Source organism: Harmonia axyridis, chromosome 2 (genome assembly GCF_914767665.1).
Source record: "Harmonia axyridis chromosome 2, icHarAxyr1.1, whole genome shotgun sequence".
Classification (NCBI taxonomy): Eukaryota; Metazoa; Arthropoda; class Insecta; order Coleoptera; family Coccinellidae; genus Harmonia; species Harmonia axyridis.
Genome location: NC_059502.1, coordinates 53,007,093 through 53,022,676, shown reverse-complemented (window position 1 = coordinate 53,022,676; position 15,584 = coordinate 53,007,093). Strand labels below are relative to the sequence as shown.

Genomic DNA, 15,584 nt, shown 5'->3' with positions numbered 1-15,584 from the left:
TTTACATTTCATTGAGGGGTCGATAGGAACTTCTTTACAATTTCTTGTTCAGAAACCATCAAATTTATCAAAAACCTCAATTTAAATTTAGATGTAAAACTGATCTGAAATGTTGGCTTCAACCTTACAGAGTAAGTCTTTTACTTGTACATATATCTCAACAGTAGATGAGGTCAAAATAATTACTTTTTTCCTTTACCATACTCCGATTCAGCCCAGATGAAGAAGAAGAGATATAACAATTTTAAATTTTCATAATGAGCTGTAACACTCTGGAAACTTGCTAACATAAGCAGGAACGGCGCGAGCAATTTTGGCGCCTGAAGCAAAGAATTTTTTGCGCCCCTGCTGAAAAAGTGTCTATAACAACATAACCTCCTTCATAACCCCCCCACCAACCGGAAAACATCACCTGCTCCGATGATAATTAATACATAACATTCTACTTCCGATAAAAACTTGAATTCTAGTGAATGAAGAACTTTGGAATTTTTTAATATACTATTATACCGGGTTTTTTCAATTGAATAAAACAGCTACTTACGATTTAGGTATCTTGATTTATTCCTGGATTTCTTTGACGCCGATGAACAATGCTTAAGTAATATATCTGATTCCCACGTTCACAAGACAGCGTACGATAGATGAAAGATTACCTATCACAATACAAGATACAAAGGGCGGTAGGGCATGCAAAGCTTCGAAAACTAAATGAGGTTAAAAACATGTGTTGCGCTGAAAAAATTTGGCGTTTAACAGTAACTAGTTTCGAATGCAAAATCGTAGGAATTTTCCATATGTTGAATGTGTAAACAACTTCCACATAATTCGAAAGCGAAGGAAAGTGTTGCTTTTCGTTTTTGTGAAATACATTACATCCCTCTTTCAATTAGGGTAATAGGCCTGGCTACTTATATTGGTTGGGTTGCCATGTGTTATTTATCTCTTAGCTTGGAGATTTTTATTGCAGGTAATATTGATAAACGCAGCGGAGCGGACCAACCTCATGTTGTTTTTAAGAATCAACACTATATTTTTTCAGAAATATGAAAAGGCGGCTACAAACTGGGATAAATTGCCGCCCCTCGAATAGAGACGCCAGAAACAGTCGCTTCACTTTTCACCCCTAACGCCGGCCCTGACCATAAGATAATATAGCATTTTAATATGAGCTACTATATTAGAAAAACGGAGTTGTATTTAACTGAAGTACCCAGTTTTTTTGAATTTCACAGTTTTTTTTTTGAACAAATCACTCCAAATTAAAACGAGGAAATATGTGGAATACTTTCATTTTTCAAAATGGTCAAATATTCTTTAGTGAACGTTCAAATAACTTATAAGAGTTGGATTCTTTGAATTCATGGCATTTTTATGGAATATAGTGATCATAATGAAGAAACTGGAAGATTTGGATAGAATTTTGTGTTGAGAGAAGATTCATCATATCAGTATAAGATCATATCCTTTGATAGAACTATTTGAGAGATGTTACTGGAAAATAATTTTTTATGGATTTTTAACAGAATATACTTTCAACAGAGCCGAATCGAAAAAAATGGTAACGTGAAGAAGTGTTTCTTTTGATCTCAGGAATCTACTGTTAAAATATATGTAGAAGTCAAAGAGTCAAACCGTATAATGAATTTGTTCAAGTCATTACTATTCGGTAGTTGATTATAGTTCAGACACTGCATATTACTTTTCAATATGTATTCACTACCAAGGTTTTTTGTGAGAATCCTAACTCCAGTTTTAAATCTCTATTTATCATCAGACAATAAAAGAAATTATGGAAGTTGAGTACCCACAACTTTTTTTTTGGAAATTTGTAAGGTTGTGAATTACTCAATAAAACTTAATGGAATTTGGCCTAAAAATAACATACATCAGTTTCTTGTTTCTATCCTTTCTCAAAAGGTAAATATGTAACCAACTTTTTCTTGGGATCGGACAAAATATTCAAATGAAAGAGTAAATAGAAATTTTTTTTTTAATCCTGACAAAAAGTCATTTAGTTGCATGTAATTAGTGCGAAGAAATACCTCACCTTGGAGCGTTTCTGACTTTTGAATGTTCTTTCTATTTTTATATGTTTCTGAGTTGAATATCAAAGTTTAAATCACGTTATTTTTATTTTCTCTTTTTATTTCATATTTTGTTCGACGCACGCTTCGTTCTGGCCTTCTTAATCTTAATCATCATTTATTACCAGTTAAGTGTTTTTATTGAGTTCGAGTTGAGAAAACTAAAAGAAGGAAGTCATCCCAGTAATCGCTTAAGCATTTTTTCGAAACTGACCGGAGATTACTTGGTAGTTTTCTCCCGACTGGAAAACATCCTCGCAAAGTTAGACAAGTGGAGCACGGACGCAAAAACAATAGCTCGCACGTAAATATTATCTCAGGGCGGTCCTAGCCAGAAGATTAATGAAATAACAAAATTGAAGTAACGATATTCGCCAAAATACATTGGTAGTTACTAGTGAGTACATAGTGAAAAGTAATATACAGGTTTGGGAAATTTATTTGGAAAAATAGGAAATTCAACGTTATTCCTGAAAACACTTTCAATCCAGTGGAACAGTGTAACAATCAAAACATCTGCGTGATACGATACGATATCGAATAAACGTTCTCTTTCAATGTCGAAGTGGGGATGGTGACAATTGTGGCCTGCGCTAGCCCTGCGGCTTGAATATTAGGCACTCTCTAACCGTAAAATGAGTTAAGATAATTTCAATCCATTGAAAACGAGTAACTTATTCACAACAATGAATGACAATCATTTCCTCTGGAAGAAGTTTCTATTTCTCCATAACTGAGTTGAAAATGAAACGTAAACAAATTCTCAAAAATACTAAATCGAATATCAACAAATTTGAATTAAATGTTCAAATAATCTACCTCGTTGAGCTAAATAGTGGCCGAATTTATCATGAAGAAATAATCTCAAATCTAGGGATTCACGGCTTGGCTTGATATTCAAGCTATTTGGCCCAAGCTAAAGCTCGAGTAGCTTGAGCTTGACTTGAAATCAACTCAAGTTCAAGTCAAGTAGTAGTTTTTCAATGCCAAGTCAAGTGTTTATTTATTAAGTACTGGACTTAACATTGAAAAACTACAACTTGACTTAAACTTGAGTTGATTTCAAGTCAAGCTCAAGCAACTTGAGCGGTTTCAGCATATTTGATGCTCTGGAAAAAAATTGGATTATTTTGGAACTTAATTCATTAATATTCGTCTCACTATCAAGTTTTTGCACATAAACTGAATTTTTCAGATAGATATCCCCATTCGTAGGTAGAAATGACACGCTGCGAAAAAGTCCTTTTAAGATATTATGTGACTTGTCTTGCGTTGTGACTTGGACAGCCATCCTGTTGAAGCCGGACATTATTGAAATTAGCTGATAGCTGCCGAAGTGTCGGGATAAAGTTATTATCTAAAAGCTCTAGATGTTAAGCAGGGTTTATGTGACCTTGGATTAAAAACGGAAATTTGATGTAATTCCCCAGTATTCCTATCCAAACATTATGTTTTTGAGGATACTGGTTACGCACAGAAATGCTTATCCTTCTTAGAACAATATCTTACTCCTAATGGGTTTTTTTCTATTCAAGGAAAACGATGACTCGTGAATGAGATATTGCTCAGAAATTAACTATTTTCATTCTGTTCTTCCATCATGGTTTCACAGAATTCCATTCGTTTTATTTAGTCCTCATAAAAAATTTCTTGATTAGTTTGAACCTAACATTTTCAAAATATGTATTCCAAACAGTTCTATCGCTCATATCGACTGGTTCAGCAATTTCTTCACTCGAAGACGGTACACACATCCCTTTTTTTTAGACGATATTCATTAACGGTTTTTGGTGGTTTATGTATCCTGTACTTATTGCATGTTCGTGAAAACCCACATTTTTTAATTATTTTAGGAATGGCGTAACTTGAGGGTATCGGCCTATCTTTAAAGGAAACAATCAATGAAATTATTGTCTCTCCAATTGCTTGACTAACAAAGTACCATTTCATTATTTGAATTTTTTGAATTTTTTTGTTTTCCACTTTAAAAAAGACATCTCACTAAGAATCCAAGTTCTCTCAGAAGGAATTATTTGTATCATTGATCGTATATAAAATGGAATAAAATTACGTAACCCATCCCAAGGTAGGAGAGCGACTAATATTCAAGCCGCAACTGTCACCATCCCCACTTCGACATTGAAAGAGAACAGTCGTTTATTCGATATAGTATCACGCATATATTTTGACTGCTTTATGGACCATGGGACTTTATGGTTTTCTGGAATAACGTTGAATAGGGGAAAGTCGGGTAGTACGGGACACCTAAGCTTTTTAATTTTTTTGAGGAAAAGTACATATAAAAAAATGAAAATTGGCATAACTAGATCATCCCAAGAAAAGGAGAATCAATATTTTAAATGAAATAATTTTTAAGAAATGACTCCAATCCAGTTTTCAATGCATAACAAAACTCTACATTTTTTGAGACTCTTAATTGTGGAGGGTAGCATGGGACAGGTAATCAAAGAAGAAAATGTATCAAATAACTTTATTGAAAGAAGCAATTCAACTGGGATAATCTTTACAAAAGTCGCATGTATAAAAAGATGACTTCAAATCGAGGTCTGCGCAGTCTTCATGTGCCCATTCTTTACATTTCTGACATTGTATCCAATCTTCTTCAAAATTTTCCTGGCAAATTAAGCAAGAATAATCTTTATTTGAACTATCATTATTGTTGTTCATATCATTTTCTTTATTCAGTGTTGTGCTTTTATTCATCATTTTTGTTGTTTTATTTTTAGCTGTAATTCCATCGAATTTTACTTTTTTTGATACTTTTTTAATTTCGGCTTCTTTAGATCGCACCTGTTTCTCTTCTAAAGAATTTTTGTAAGGGGTAGATGTAAGAATTTCACTCCTTTGGGCTTTCCTTCTTCTCTTGTCCAATCTTCTCTTGCTACAGCCCGGAATAGGTCAATCTATTATCCATATCTTTGACATGTTCAACAAGAAGGTTTTCATATTTCAAAGGAAACGTGGCATCATACCTTCCAATTTTAGGTTTTGAATGTATTTCCAAACCATTGTTTATAGCTGTAACTCGTCTGTGTAAGGTAGATTTTGATACATCAAACCTTTTAGCTGCATCTCTTATCGCGTGGTGCTCTTCTGTTACATATTTTATAGCCCGAATGAGGTTTTCTTCAGTCCAGGAACCACGATCAGTCGTCCTGCCCTTGAATTTTGGTATTCTGTAAAAAAAATACAAAACTAAACATTATTTAAATTGTCCCAAGGTACCCGAATTCAATATGTCCCAGGTTACCCGAAATGCAAAAAATCGTTAGGGCAGTGACGACTTCTAACCACTCGATTTTTTGGCGGATTTTAAATACAAATCGATTTTAGAATCCCTAAATTATAATCTCCATAAGGTAGAAACACATTAGCTTACCTGACCAGCTCCTAACACACACCAAAAGTTTACACTGAACGATCAAAATTGCGGGGAAAATGTAAAAATATTGTTAACGTCACACTCGCTTGCCCCAGCTACACCAACTGTCTGAGACTTGTTTTTCAATAGTAAACTTACATCCCGCCAAGCACAGATTGTACTATAGGACCTAAGAACGTAAAAAAATTTGAATGTCCCGCGATACCCGATGTCCCGGGGTACCCGACTCTCCCCTATCTTATATTTTCAAATGTATTTTCAGAACCTGTATGTAGCTAAATAAACGTATGATTCAATGACGCGATGACTCTTAACAGAAAACATGAATTACCCGGTACAAATCGCTAGCCTTAGCTTACCGCCATCCCCGAAGCATCAGTTCTCACCGATAAGGAACTCGTCGACCTCTGGATGTCCTGGACATTGAGCATCTCCGCCTCCTGGATCCACTCGTCGACATTTACGCCCCCCGCACGCAAACACTCTATTCTTGCTTCCGCTTTCATTTTCGAAGTCTCGCACTTTCGAATTTGTTGCTTCATCTCCTCTATCTTGGTCTCCAGGTCTGGGCCGTTTTGATCTTGGGGATCTACCTGAAATGCGATCTGGTTAATTTTTTGAGGTCCTCAGAGCAAGTATAAGCGAATAAAACATTCCCAAAAAGCTCTAAAGACTGTCAGAAACCTCCTTTCGATCGTCAGTATAATTGATTCAATTTCATTAGTTAGGTTGAGGGTAGAACCGTCTGAAATATAGTTCATTCAGGAATTATTGGCATCCAGGGTGGCTGTGGAAAATCGAAATTAACTTGGAAATGGCTCAAGCAGTCTAGCAGTAATATTTTGATTTGAATTCAAGTTGGTATAGCAAATGTCATTGACAGAAGATATATTTTGAAATAAATTTCTATTAGTTCATTGGTTTCGATCCAAGAAATTTAGTAAAATAATTGTGTCAACTTCTTACAATCTTTATATCCAAGAGTATCAAAGTGTTCTTGATTAAAGAGTTATAGACGATCAACTATCACAGCCAATGGAAGTAATTAAAGGAATTCAATTCAATATTCGCATAAAATTTCACAAGGATATTTTAGAAGCGGGGTAGTATGGGGTGTTTTTTTTCGACATATATAACTTTAAGTTGGCATTACTGTTCAAGATGGCGACCGATTTAACAGCTGTGAAGTGATTTATTCTCAGTTTGGTTTGGCAATTTATCATGAATAGACTCACGCCTGAACAACGCTTGCAAATAATGCGATTTTATTTCGAAAATAATGGTTCTGTGCGGAATACGTATCGCGCACTACGTCCATTTAATTTTGTTTAGCGATGAAGCCCACTTCTGGTTGAATGGCTACGTCAACAAACAAAACTGCCGCATTTGGAGTGAAGCTAATCCTCAACTGTATGTCGAAACACCGTTACATTCGGAAAAACTGACTGTTTGGTGCGTTTTATGGGCTGGTGGAATCATTGATCCGTACTTCTTCAAAAACGATGATGGCCAGAACGTTACAGTCAATGGTGATCGGTACAGAGCCATGATTACTAACTTTTTCATTCCTGAATTGAACAACCATGATGTCCAGGAGCTGTGGTTCCAACAAGACGGCGCAACATGTCACACAGCTCGTGCCACAATCGATTTATTGAAAGACACGTTTGGTGACCGCCTAATTTCACGTTTTGGACCTGTGAATTGGCCTCCAAGATCTTGTGATTTAACACCGCTAGACTACTTTCTGTGGGGCTATGTAAAGTCATTGGTCTATGCGGATAAGCCACAAACCCTTGACCATTTGGAAGACAACATTCGGCGTGTTATTGCCGATATACGGCCACAAATGTTGGAAAAGGTCATCGAAAATTGGACGTCCAGATTGTACTACATCCGAGCCAGCCGTGGCGGTCATATGCCAGAAATCATATTTAAAATGTAATGCCACAAGATTATCTTGCGGATAAATAAAATTTATGTCAATCGAATATTCTATCGTTGTTTTATTGCAATTTAAAGTTCTATAGCTCTAAAAAAAAACACCCTTTACAACGTACATGAAATCGTCGATTGATGATCATCTCTACTAACAAAAGAAACAGGCCAATTGAAAAGTCTCCGGTCTACCATAGTTAAACTTTTTTTTTGGCTAAATTCGATTTTATTATTCAACATAGTTGCCTTTCGATACCATTTTTGTAGTAGTGTCTTTCGCTTCAAAATAGACCTCAGTTTCGGCGATTACTTCTTCATTGGCGCTAAATTTCATTCCAGCGACCATTCTTTTGAGGTCTGAGAACAGGAAAAAGTCGCTGAGGGCCAGATCTGGCGAATACGGTGGATGCATAAGCAATTTGAAGCTCAATTCATGCAATTTTGCCATTGTTTTTATTGATTTGTGACACGGTGCATTGTCTTGATGACACAGCACCTTTTTTTCTTCAAATGCCGCCGTTTTTTAACGATTTCATCCTTCAAATGATCCAATAACGCTATATAATAATCGCTGTTAATGGTCTGGCCTTTTGGAGGTAATTAATGAATGTTATACTTTGCGCATCCTAGAATACTGATAACATTGCCAGCTGACTGTTGCGTTTCTCTTCGCTTTGGATTCGGTTCATCGTCTACAGTCCACTCAGCTGACTGTCGATTAGTCTCCGGAGTGAAATGATGGAGCCATGTTTCATCCATTGTCACATATCGACGCAAAAATTCAGGTTTATTGCCCTTAAACAGCTTCAAACACTGCTCAGAATCATTAACACGTTGTTGCTTCTGATCGATTGTGAGCTCGCGCGGCACCCATTTTGCACACAGTTTTCTCATGTACAAATATTCGTGAATGATATGATGCACACGTTCAGATGAACTTCACAATGTCTGCTGCTATCTCGATCAACTTCACTTTGCGGTCATTCAAAATTATTTGGTGAACTTTTTTGATTTTTTAGTCGGTGACAGCCTCTTTTGGGCGTCCACTGCGTTCGCCGTCTTCGGTGCTCATTTCACCACGTTTGAACTCAGCATACCAATCAATGATGGTTGATTTTCCTGGTGCAAACCCTGGCAACTCTTCATTAAGCCAAGATTTTTCTTCAACTGTAATTTTTCCCTTCAAAAAGCAATATTTTATGAGGACACGAAATTATTTTTTTTCCATCCTTTTTAAAATAACAAAAGTAGCTACACTCACAACGCAATATCTCAGAAACTAATGGTCGGACTGCTGTCAAATTTTGACACTTATCTTTTGAAGGTTGATACTAACTAAAAATCATATGGATTCAATACCAGCATAGCCCTCTGTGCATCAGACCGGGGACTTTTCAATTGGCCTAACATTGGATTGTGCACGACCACAGTCGAACAAACAACAAAGTAAACATGAATCACTTACCCTCTGACCAGAATCCCTAAGAGCCTGATAAATCTGCAATTTCTTCACATACTCCTTGATGTTATTATTCTCCCGAGCTATTTTTGTAGCCCACCTTCGTGCCTCTTTGCTTAGGGTGGAAGCGGCGTTGTCGTGTTCGGCCAAGATTGTTGTAACAGGATCGTTGTCGCATGGTTCGAAGTCGTATTGGATGTGCTGTTTCAATACTGGATAGTACAAATAGCAGCACTGTAGATTGTACTCTCTGGTGAGCTGTTTCGCTTGGTCCCTGATTGTAGAATAGGAGTTCTGCATGGCAGAACATGTCAATAGTTCGGTACGACCCATAAGAGTTAAATATTCAGCAACCTGGAAGACGATACATTCAGCGATTCAGCGCTATTACTATTAGATGTACAACTTTGCTTGGACCGTTTTGCAATAAATGTCTGTAGGGGTAATAAATAGATCGTATATGTCATACGGTAAGCTTAGGTATTTGAAACATAACGCCATCGATATATTAGTCGATTTGAATCTGCAACATGAAGTTATTCTCGATCAAACATGTCAGCTTACGAGCCAAATTCTCGTCATTTGTGGGAGGTTTAATTTTCTGCTTCAATATGAAGAAATCTGCGGCTGAGGCTCATAGAATGCTCTTAAAAACTTATTAGGTAGGTGAGGCCGCTATTACAGAAAGAACGTACTGAGAGTGGTTTCAACGCTCCAAGACATCGACATCGAAGACCAGCATGGCGGTGGAAAAGAGAAGGTTATCAATGATGCAGAATTGGAGGCATTATTTGATCAAGATTCGTGTCAAACGCAATAAGAATTGGCAGGATAATTGGGAATGACGCAGTCATTTCAAAACACCTGAAAGTAATGGAAATGATTCAGAATCAAGGAAGTGGATGCCGTAGGAGTTGAAGCCGATAGATGTTGAACGGCGTTTGTTTTATTGTGAACCGATGCTTGCAAGGCAAAAACGGAAGGAATTTCTGCATCGCATTGTGACTGGAGATGAAAAATGGGTTCATAACAATGATCCCAATCGCAGAAAATCATGGAGATATCCCGGCCATGCTTCCACGTCGACGGCCAAACCGAATATTCACGTTTTCGAAGTCATGCTCAGTATTTGATCGGACTAGCTTAACCTAGTGCATTATGCGTTGTTAAAACCGACTGAAACAATCACAGGCGATCGTTATCACAAGTGTAAATCAGTATTCGGAATGAATAAAGGGTTTTCCAATAAGCTAGGTTGCATTTTCAATGTAGATGCCTACCACAGTTGTAGATGCGAAGACCTCTGTGTAGGAGTTACAAAACTCTTACAGGTTCTTTTCAATAAGAGTTAGGACGACCAAGGCATAATGACAACTGAAAAACTTCCCGCTACTCTGGTACTCTGAGAGTTAGTCATGGCACACTCTGTATTATTATTTAATTTTCGATTTGAAACCACCACAATGTCAAAAAAAAAGATGAAAATATAGATATAACAATTCTAATACTACTCTCCGTTATCAAATCAAAATTTACCTTTTCATAAACACCACTTTCCAACGCAGCCATGCACTGTTGAAGATCGACGACGAAATACCTAGTTTGATGAGCATTAGCAGCCGCAAGACAAAGTAAGTAGTCGTTCCTAGCGCCCGCCGACTTCTCTTCCAACTGTTCCCGCTTTGAAGAGAATTTGGCACTGTTCTTCTGTAGAGATGTGATGGACTGGAAGAAAGAACCTTTCTTTTTTTTCAACCTGAAAATTGAAGAAACACTATATCCTCTGTATTGTCTGTATATAATTACTATTATGTTATATTTTTCGATATTGTTTATGTCTAGGTTTAGTTATTTTCTGGTACATCTGTAAAATGGCTTGTTACGTTTGATTAAATAAATAAATAAATAATTATGGAATAATATAGTGGTCCCTTCTGCCAAACGAATTGAGATATATCGTATACATCGCAACATATTCTTTAGCTTTGCCATTTTGATTGAGAAGTTCTCACCCCTAAAATCTATCAATTTTGATAGATGGAGATGTAACCCAACTTGGAAATGTAACCCAAAAATACTGCAATAATTGTACGCTATGATAGAGAGTCCAATAATGACTTATGGGGCAATAATCTGGCATGCCAAAGTCAGAACTGCACGAGGAGAGTCCTCGATATAAAGATAAGCCTGTATTTGTATCGCTGCAGCCATGAGGACATGCTCAACTAGGTCATTGGAAATCATAACACATCTGACACCTCTTCATCTTGTGATTGATAGATTAGCCCATGAAGCCATTCTGAGACTATCCAGTGAAAGTGCCCGCAGGGCCCCCGCAAGGGTCATAAACGCCCGCGTGCCGAAAATATTTTGGCGCTCCAAAAAGGGGGGAAGTGGAGAAAAACGTCGCAGGATAATCGGCAAAAAATGTTTCAGTTTTTGTTAGGAATTTATTTGTAGAAGGGTTAAAAAAACTATCAGCAACCTTTATTGAATGCCTTAAGAACTTTATGCTGTCAGTTGTTGCATAATACATTTTTTAAATGTTTCATTATTTTATTCAAGCATTCGATCAAAACCGCATTTTATTTTAATTTTGTAATGAAACTGCAGAGTTTTCAAAACCTGAGCTTTATTCTCCTTTAAATTATTCATAATATTATATTAAAATATTAATATTATTATTAATAATTATTAAATATTATTCCATACTCCCCGCCATCTTCTCCCTTTGTTGACGTCTAGCTTTTTTTTGCTCTCGAAATTTTGCACCAGAAGGTCGTTTTCTCTTGTATGGCTCCTAGAATTTAAGAAAAACTTGATCCAGAATTGGTAAGGACATTCACCCATGATTTACTTTGCGCCATCCCTTTGAGAATAACCCGTATGTTTTCATTTTTATGAATTTAAACCTTAAATCCGAGCCTTTAAACCTAAACGGAGTTAATATTAATAATAATAATAAGTTAAGACCGATCTGAAGCACATACCCTGTTCCTGTTATAATAATTAATTTTTGGCAAAGGTGAAATATATTTTTTTTAGAATGTCAAACGGCTAAGAACATCAAATAAATAATACAGATCCAGGGTGCATATTAAAAAAAAATTAAGTATAATATGATGGTGGCCCCAGGTAACAAATTCAAAATATCAAAGTCGATTCAATTTTTTCACGATTACAAACAATACTTCCCTATTTGAAGCAAATAAAAATAATATTATAGTATATAGGTATGGGCTAAGTTAGGATGTGCACCATTTTAAACAGAAAAAAAAATATCGAATTTTATAGACTAATAGAAATGCTAATACTGTATGTGGATAGGTACTTACCATTTCATAAAATTTTATTTAATCACAACAAGAAACAGTAAAACAAACCACAATTACACAAAATACAAATCTTTCCAATTATCTGAGTATTTTAATTTTTTGCGTCTTGACCTCAACGTCCTCAACCCCTAAACGTTTCGAAACAAAATAACTATTCTTTGATTCTTTGGATAGGTTTCTGCTGTTATAGCATAGCAAGCAGATTTTGGTAGTTTCAGAAATTCTCTGTAACATGTAGTATTTTTCCTACAGATGGTGGCGAAAGTTTCACTAATTCCCCTAGCTAAAAGCTATCGCTTCGGTATTTATGATTGTTTATGTGTACCATATGCGTTTTAGTGATGATCGAAGAAATGGTGCCCGCCGTCCAGTGCAAGGTGGTCCATAAAGAAATCCCGTACCGACAAAGGGATGATTATTTATGATTTGTTTACTCGAAAAGAATCGTATAATTGCAATCTGTGGCCGAGGTTATTTTATAGGGATTGTGACGTTCGGGAACTTGTTTGGATGTGTAAAAGATGTCTTTGAACGTTTAAAATTGTTGAAAAAATAAAAAAAAAATTTTTCAAAAACCTTTGGTCTTTCGGATTTTCATGCGGTCTATAAGAGATTTTGGCGCCCCTTAAGAGTGGCGCCCGCGTGCGGTGCACGCGTTGAACGCGCGGTTGCGGGGGCCCTGAGTGCCCGCAATGAGGTAATTAGAGATCAGAGAGCCTGGTCCTCCCTGGCCAATACAAAACATCAGCGGGGCTTCCCAGTAACGAGATGATAAAGAAAAATAGCATTCAGAAAATGTTCACGACGATGCTGAATAGAAAAGTTGATTGGGAAAGGGAATATACAATCCCAGCTCTCAAAGAGAATACCATAAAATGGTACGCAGATGGTTGTGAAACGATATCGAAAACTGGTGCTGAAGTATTCAGGATTGTTCACTATCGTTAGGTCGCTCTCCAAGTGTCTTTCAGGCAGATATACTTGCAACAGAAAGATGTTTGGAAGTGAACCTAGGTAGGAACTATAAGAAATGTGAAATAGCAATACATTCTGACAATCAGGCTGCAATCGAAGCATTGAGCTCACATATCGTCGATACCAAGATGGTATTGGCGTGCCGAAGAAAACTCAATAAAATAGGCAAGAATAACAAGGGTTTTTTAGTCTGGTTTCCTGGTCACTCGGGAATTAAAGGAAATGAAGAGGCCAACACACTTCCCAGAAAAGAAATACAAACTCCTTCCACTGACCCAGAACCTTTCTGTGGTATAGGTAAATGCTCCATCAAGAAAGAGTTTCAGAAAAAGGAAAAAATCAAAAGAGAAGCACTGGGTTCAATATTTCCAAAAGATTCGTTCAAAACTTTGATACTGTGAGATCTAAGAAGTATCTAGAGCTTAGCAAGAATATGCTACACCTCCTGACTGGATTCCCTACAATGCATTTCTCCCTGAGGAAGCAGAAAAAGACGAGTGCAGATTCTGTGGGGAGAATAAAGAACTCCGGATCCCTTGAAATGTCTCGCATTTGCTAGCTTACGCAAAAAAATCGGACAAGAGACTTGCAAAAGTGAGGAAGCAACCTTCTTTAAACCATCCCAGATACTGGAGTTAATTAGGAATTTGGAGCTAGGGGGCTTTAGACTATGGCGACTAATGGCGAGAAAGCTCTGATTGGGTCACAATAGACTATAATATCGATGTTAAAAGAAACCTCTCTTAAATATACAAGCATAAAAGACTTGAGAAAACAATCAAAATAACAAGATGATAGCCTAGACTCTCTTCAGATCACTCTGTTCAAATGTGAGTTATAATGATTCTGCGTTTTCTCCCTTCGTCTCAGAAAATGAAAGTTTAACTGAATTCCACAACAACAACCACCCAACTTTTTTCAAAATGTGTATGAATAGAATGATATATGAAATGTATCATCAAATATCTAGAATGCAAAGAATAAGAAACCAGGAAGTACGAAATCAAATGGGAGTAGAAGGCACAATCATGGATGATATAGAGAGAAAACAGCTGATCTGGTATGGACATGTTCAACGAATGGGACAATCACGACTGCCGAAAATAACAATGGAATGGATACCAAACAGACGAAGAGGGAGACCAAGAAAGAACTGGATGGAGGAAATACGAAATGCAATGAGAGATCGAAACTTGCAAGCAGGGCAATGATAAGATCGCAAGCAATGGATTCTAGGCATCGGACAACGTCGTCGCACGTTTCAAACCGATGTGTATATATGTAGGCTTGGTTAATCGATCGTCTAGAGGCATGATTCGATTACCTGGCCTTTCGTCTTCTTCTTCGTTACTTTGTCGGATTTGTAATGATTAAACTCTTTTCAATTATTTACATCTATTTACAAAGCCACACAGTACACACTCAGTATTGAGAAGATCCTAATTACGTCTAAATTACAAGTTTCTCACTACGGTACTGAATTTCGTCTTAAACTCGTTTGTTGATTACTCGAAACGTCTTCGTTTATCACGTCTTCGTCGTACTTCAAGTTTTCGGTCGTCTCGTCTCTAACTCGTCTTAATTTAGTCCGCGAACCGTCTTTTCGTCTTACGTCTTAAGTTGATCGACCGAACTTGACTCGTCTTCGGCTTAAGTTGAACTGTACCCGTCTTCGGCTTAATTTGAACTGGCTCTCCGCCGATTGGAACTACCCTATCTCGAATATCGACCTCCCTTCTTTCGGCTTGACCATACCCTTAGGGGAAAGTACCATCCCCTAGTCCAATAAGAGCTTTGGCGTACCGCCCACAAAGATCTTCGCGGATTCCTGTTAATCGAATATTCTCGAAGGACTAGTACCTGATACACAGATGTAACACATCTGGTACAACCGTCTTGTTCTCGAAGTTTCCCAACCCCAGTAAATCTCTCAAGTTTTACAACCGACATGACACATCTTCGACACCCCGAAGAATTACACATCCTTTTTACATTATATGTACAATAACAATTCGTTCCCTGTAAATTCATTGAAACTGTCATGCCCTCGACACTAAGGAGAAACTTATAGGTCTCTAAGCATCCGGTTGACCATCGCAATTATTTACAGGGAACAATAACTGGATCCTACATATATATCATCAAAAATTAGTGACTTACTTTTCTTCGATATCCCTTGCTTTATCCCTCACATCATGAGCACTGTGTTCTTCATCGAAATATAATTTTTTCGTCTTATCAATATCCTGTACGCAAATTTGTAACTCTTTTTGAACATTGGCTAGGTGATCTACATACTGAAACATAAATTTTATATAGTTAATTATTGTTTCATAAAACAATATACAGTAGAAGCGAAAATACGTCTCAACAGAGTTGATATCTAA

At 36.9% G+C, this 15,584-nt stretch overlaps 1 protein-coding gene across 7 annotated transcripts in view; it reads right to left on the bottom strand.

Annotated features, from left to right (window-relative positions):
• Nucleotides 1-15,584, bottom strand: part of LOC123672302 (protein nervous wreck) — a 37,126-nt gene that overhangs the window by 10,048 nt on the left and 11,494 nt on the right. For 5 of the 7 annotated variants that reach the window (XM_045606363.1, XM_045606369.1, XM_045606364.1 and 2 more), the window contains exons 5-8: nucleotides 15,358-15,494; nucleotides 10,424-10,643; nucleotides 8,894-9,241; nucleotides 5,850-6,083 (exon numbers count right to left, since the gene is read on the bottom strand). In XM_045606363.1, coding sequence (XP_045462319.1) covers nucleotides 5,850-6,083; nucleotides 8,894-9,241; nucleotides 10,424-10,643; nucleotides 15,358-15,494 — 939 coding nt within the window. The remainder of the gene's footprint in view (nucleotides 1-5,849; nucleotides 6,084-8,893; nucleotides 9,242-10,423; nucleotides 10,644-15,357; nucleotides 15,495-15,584) is intronic. The other 2 variants (XM_045606365.1, XM_045606367.1) reach the window with 1 other exon arrangement.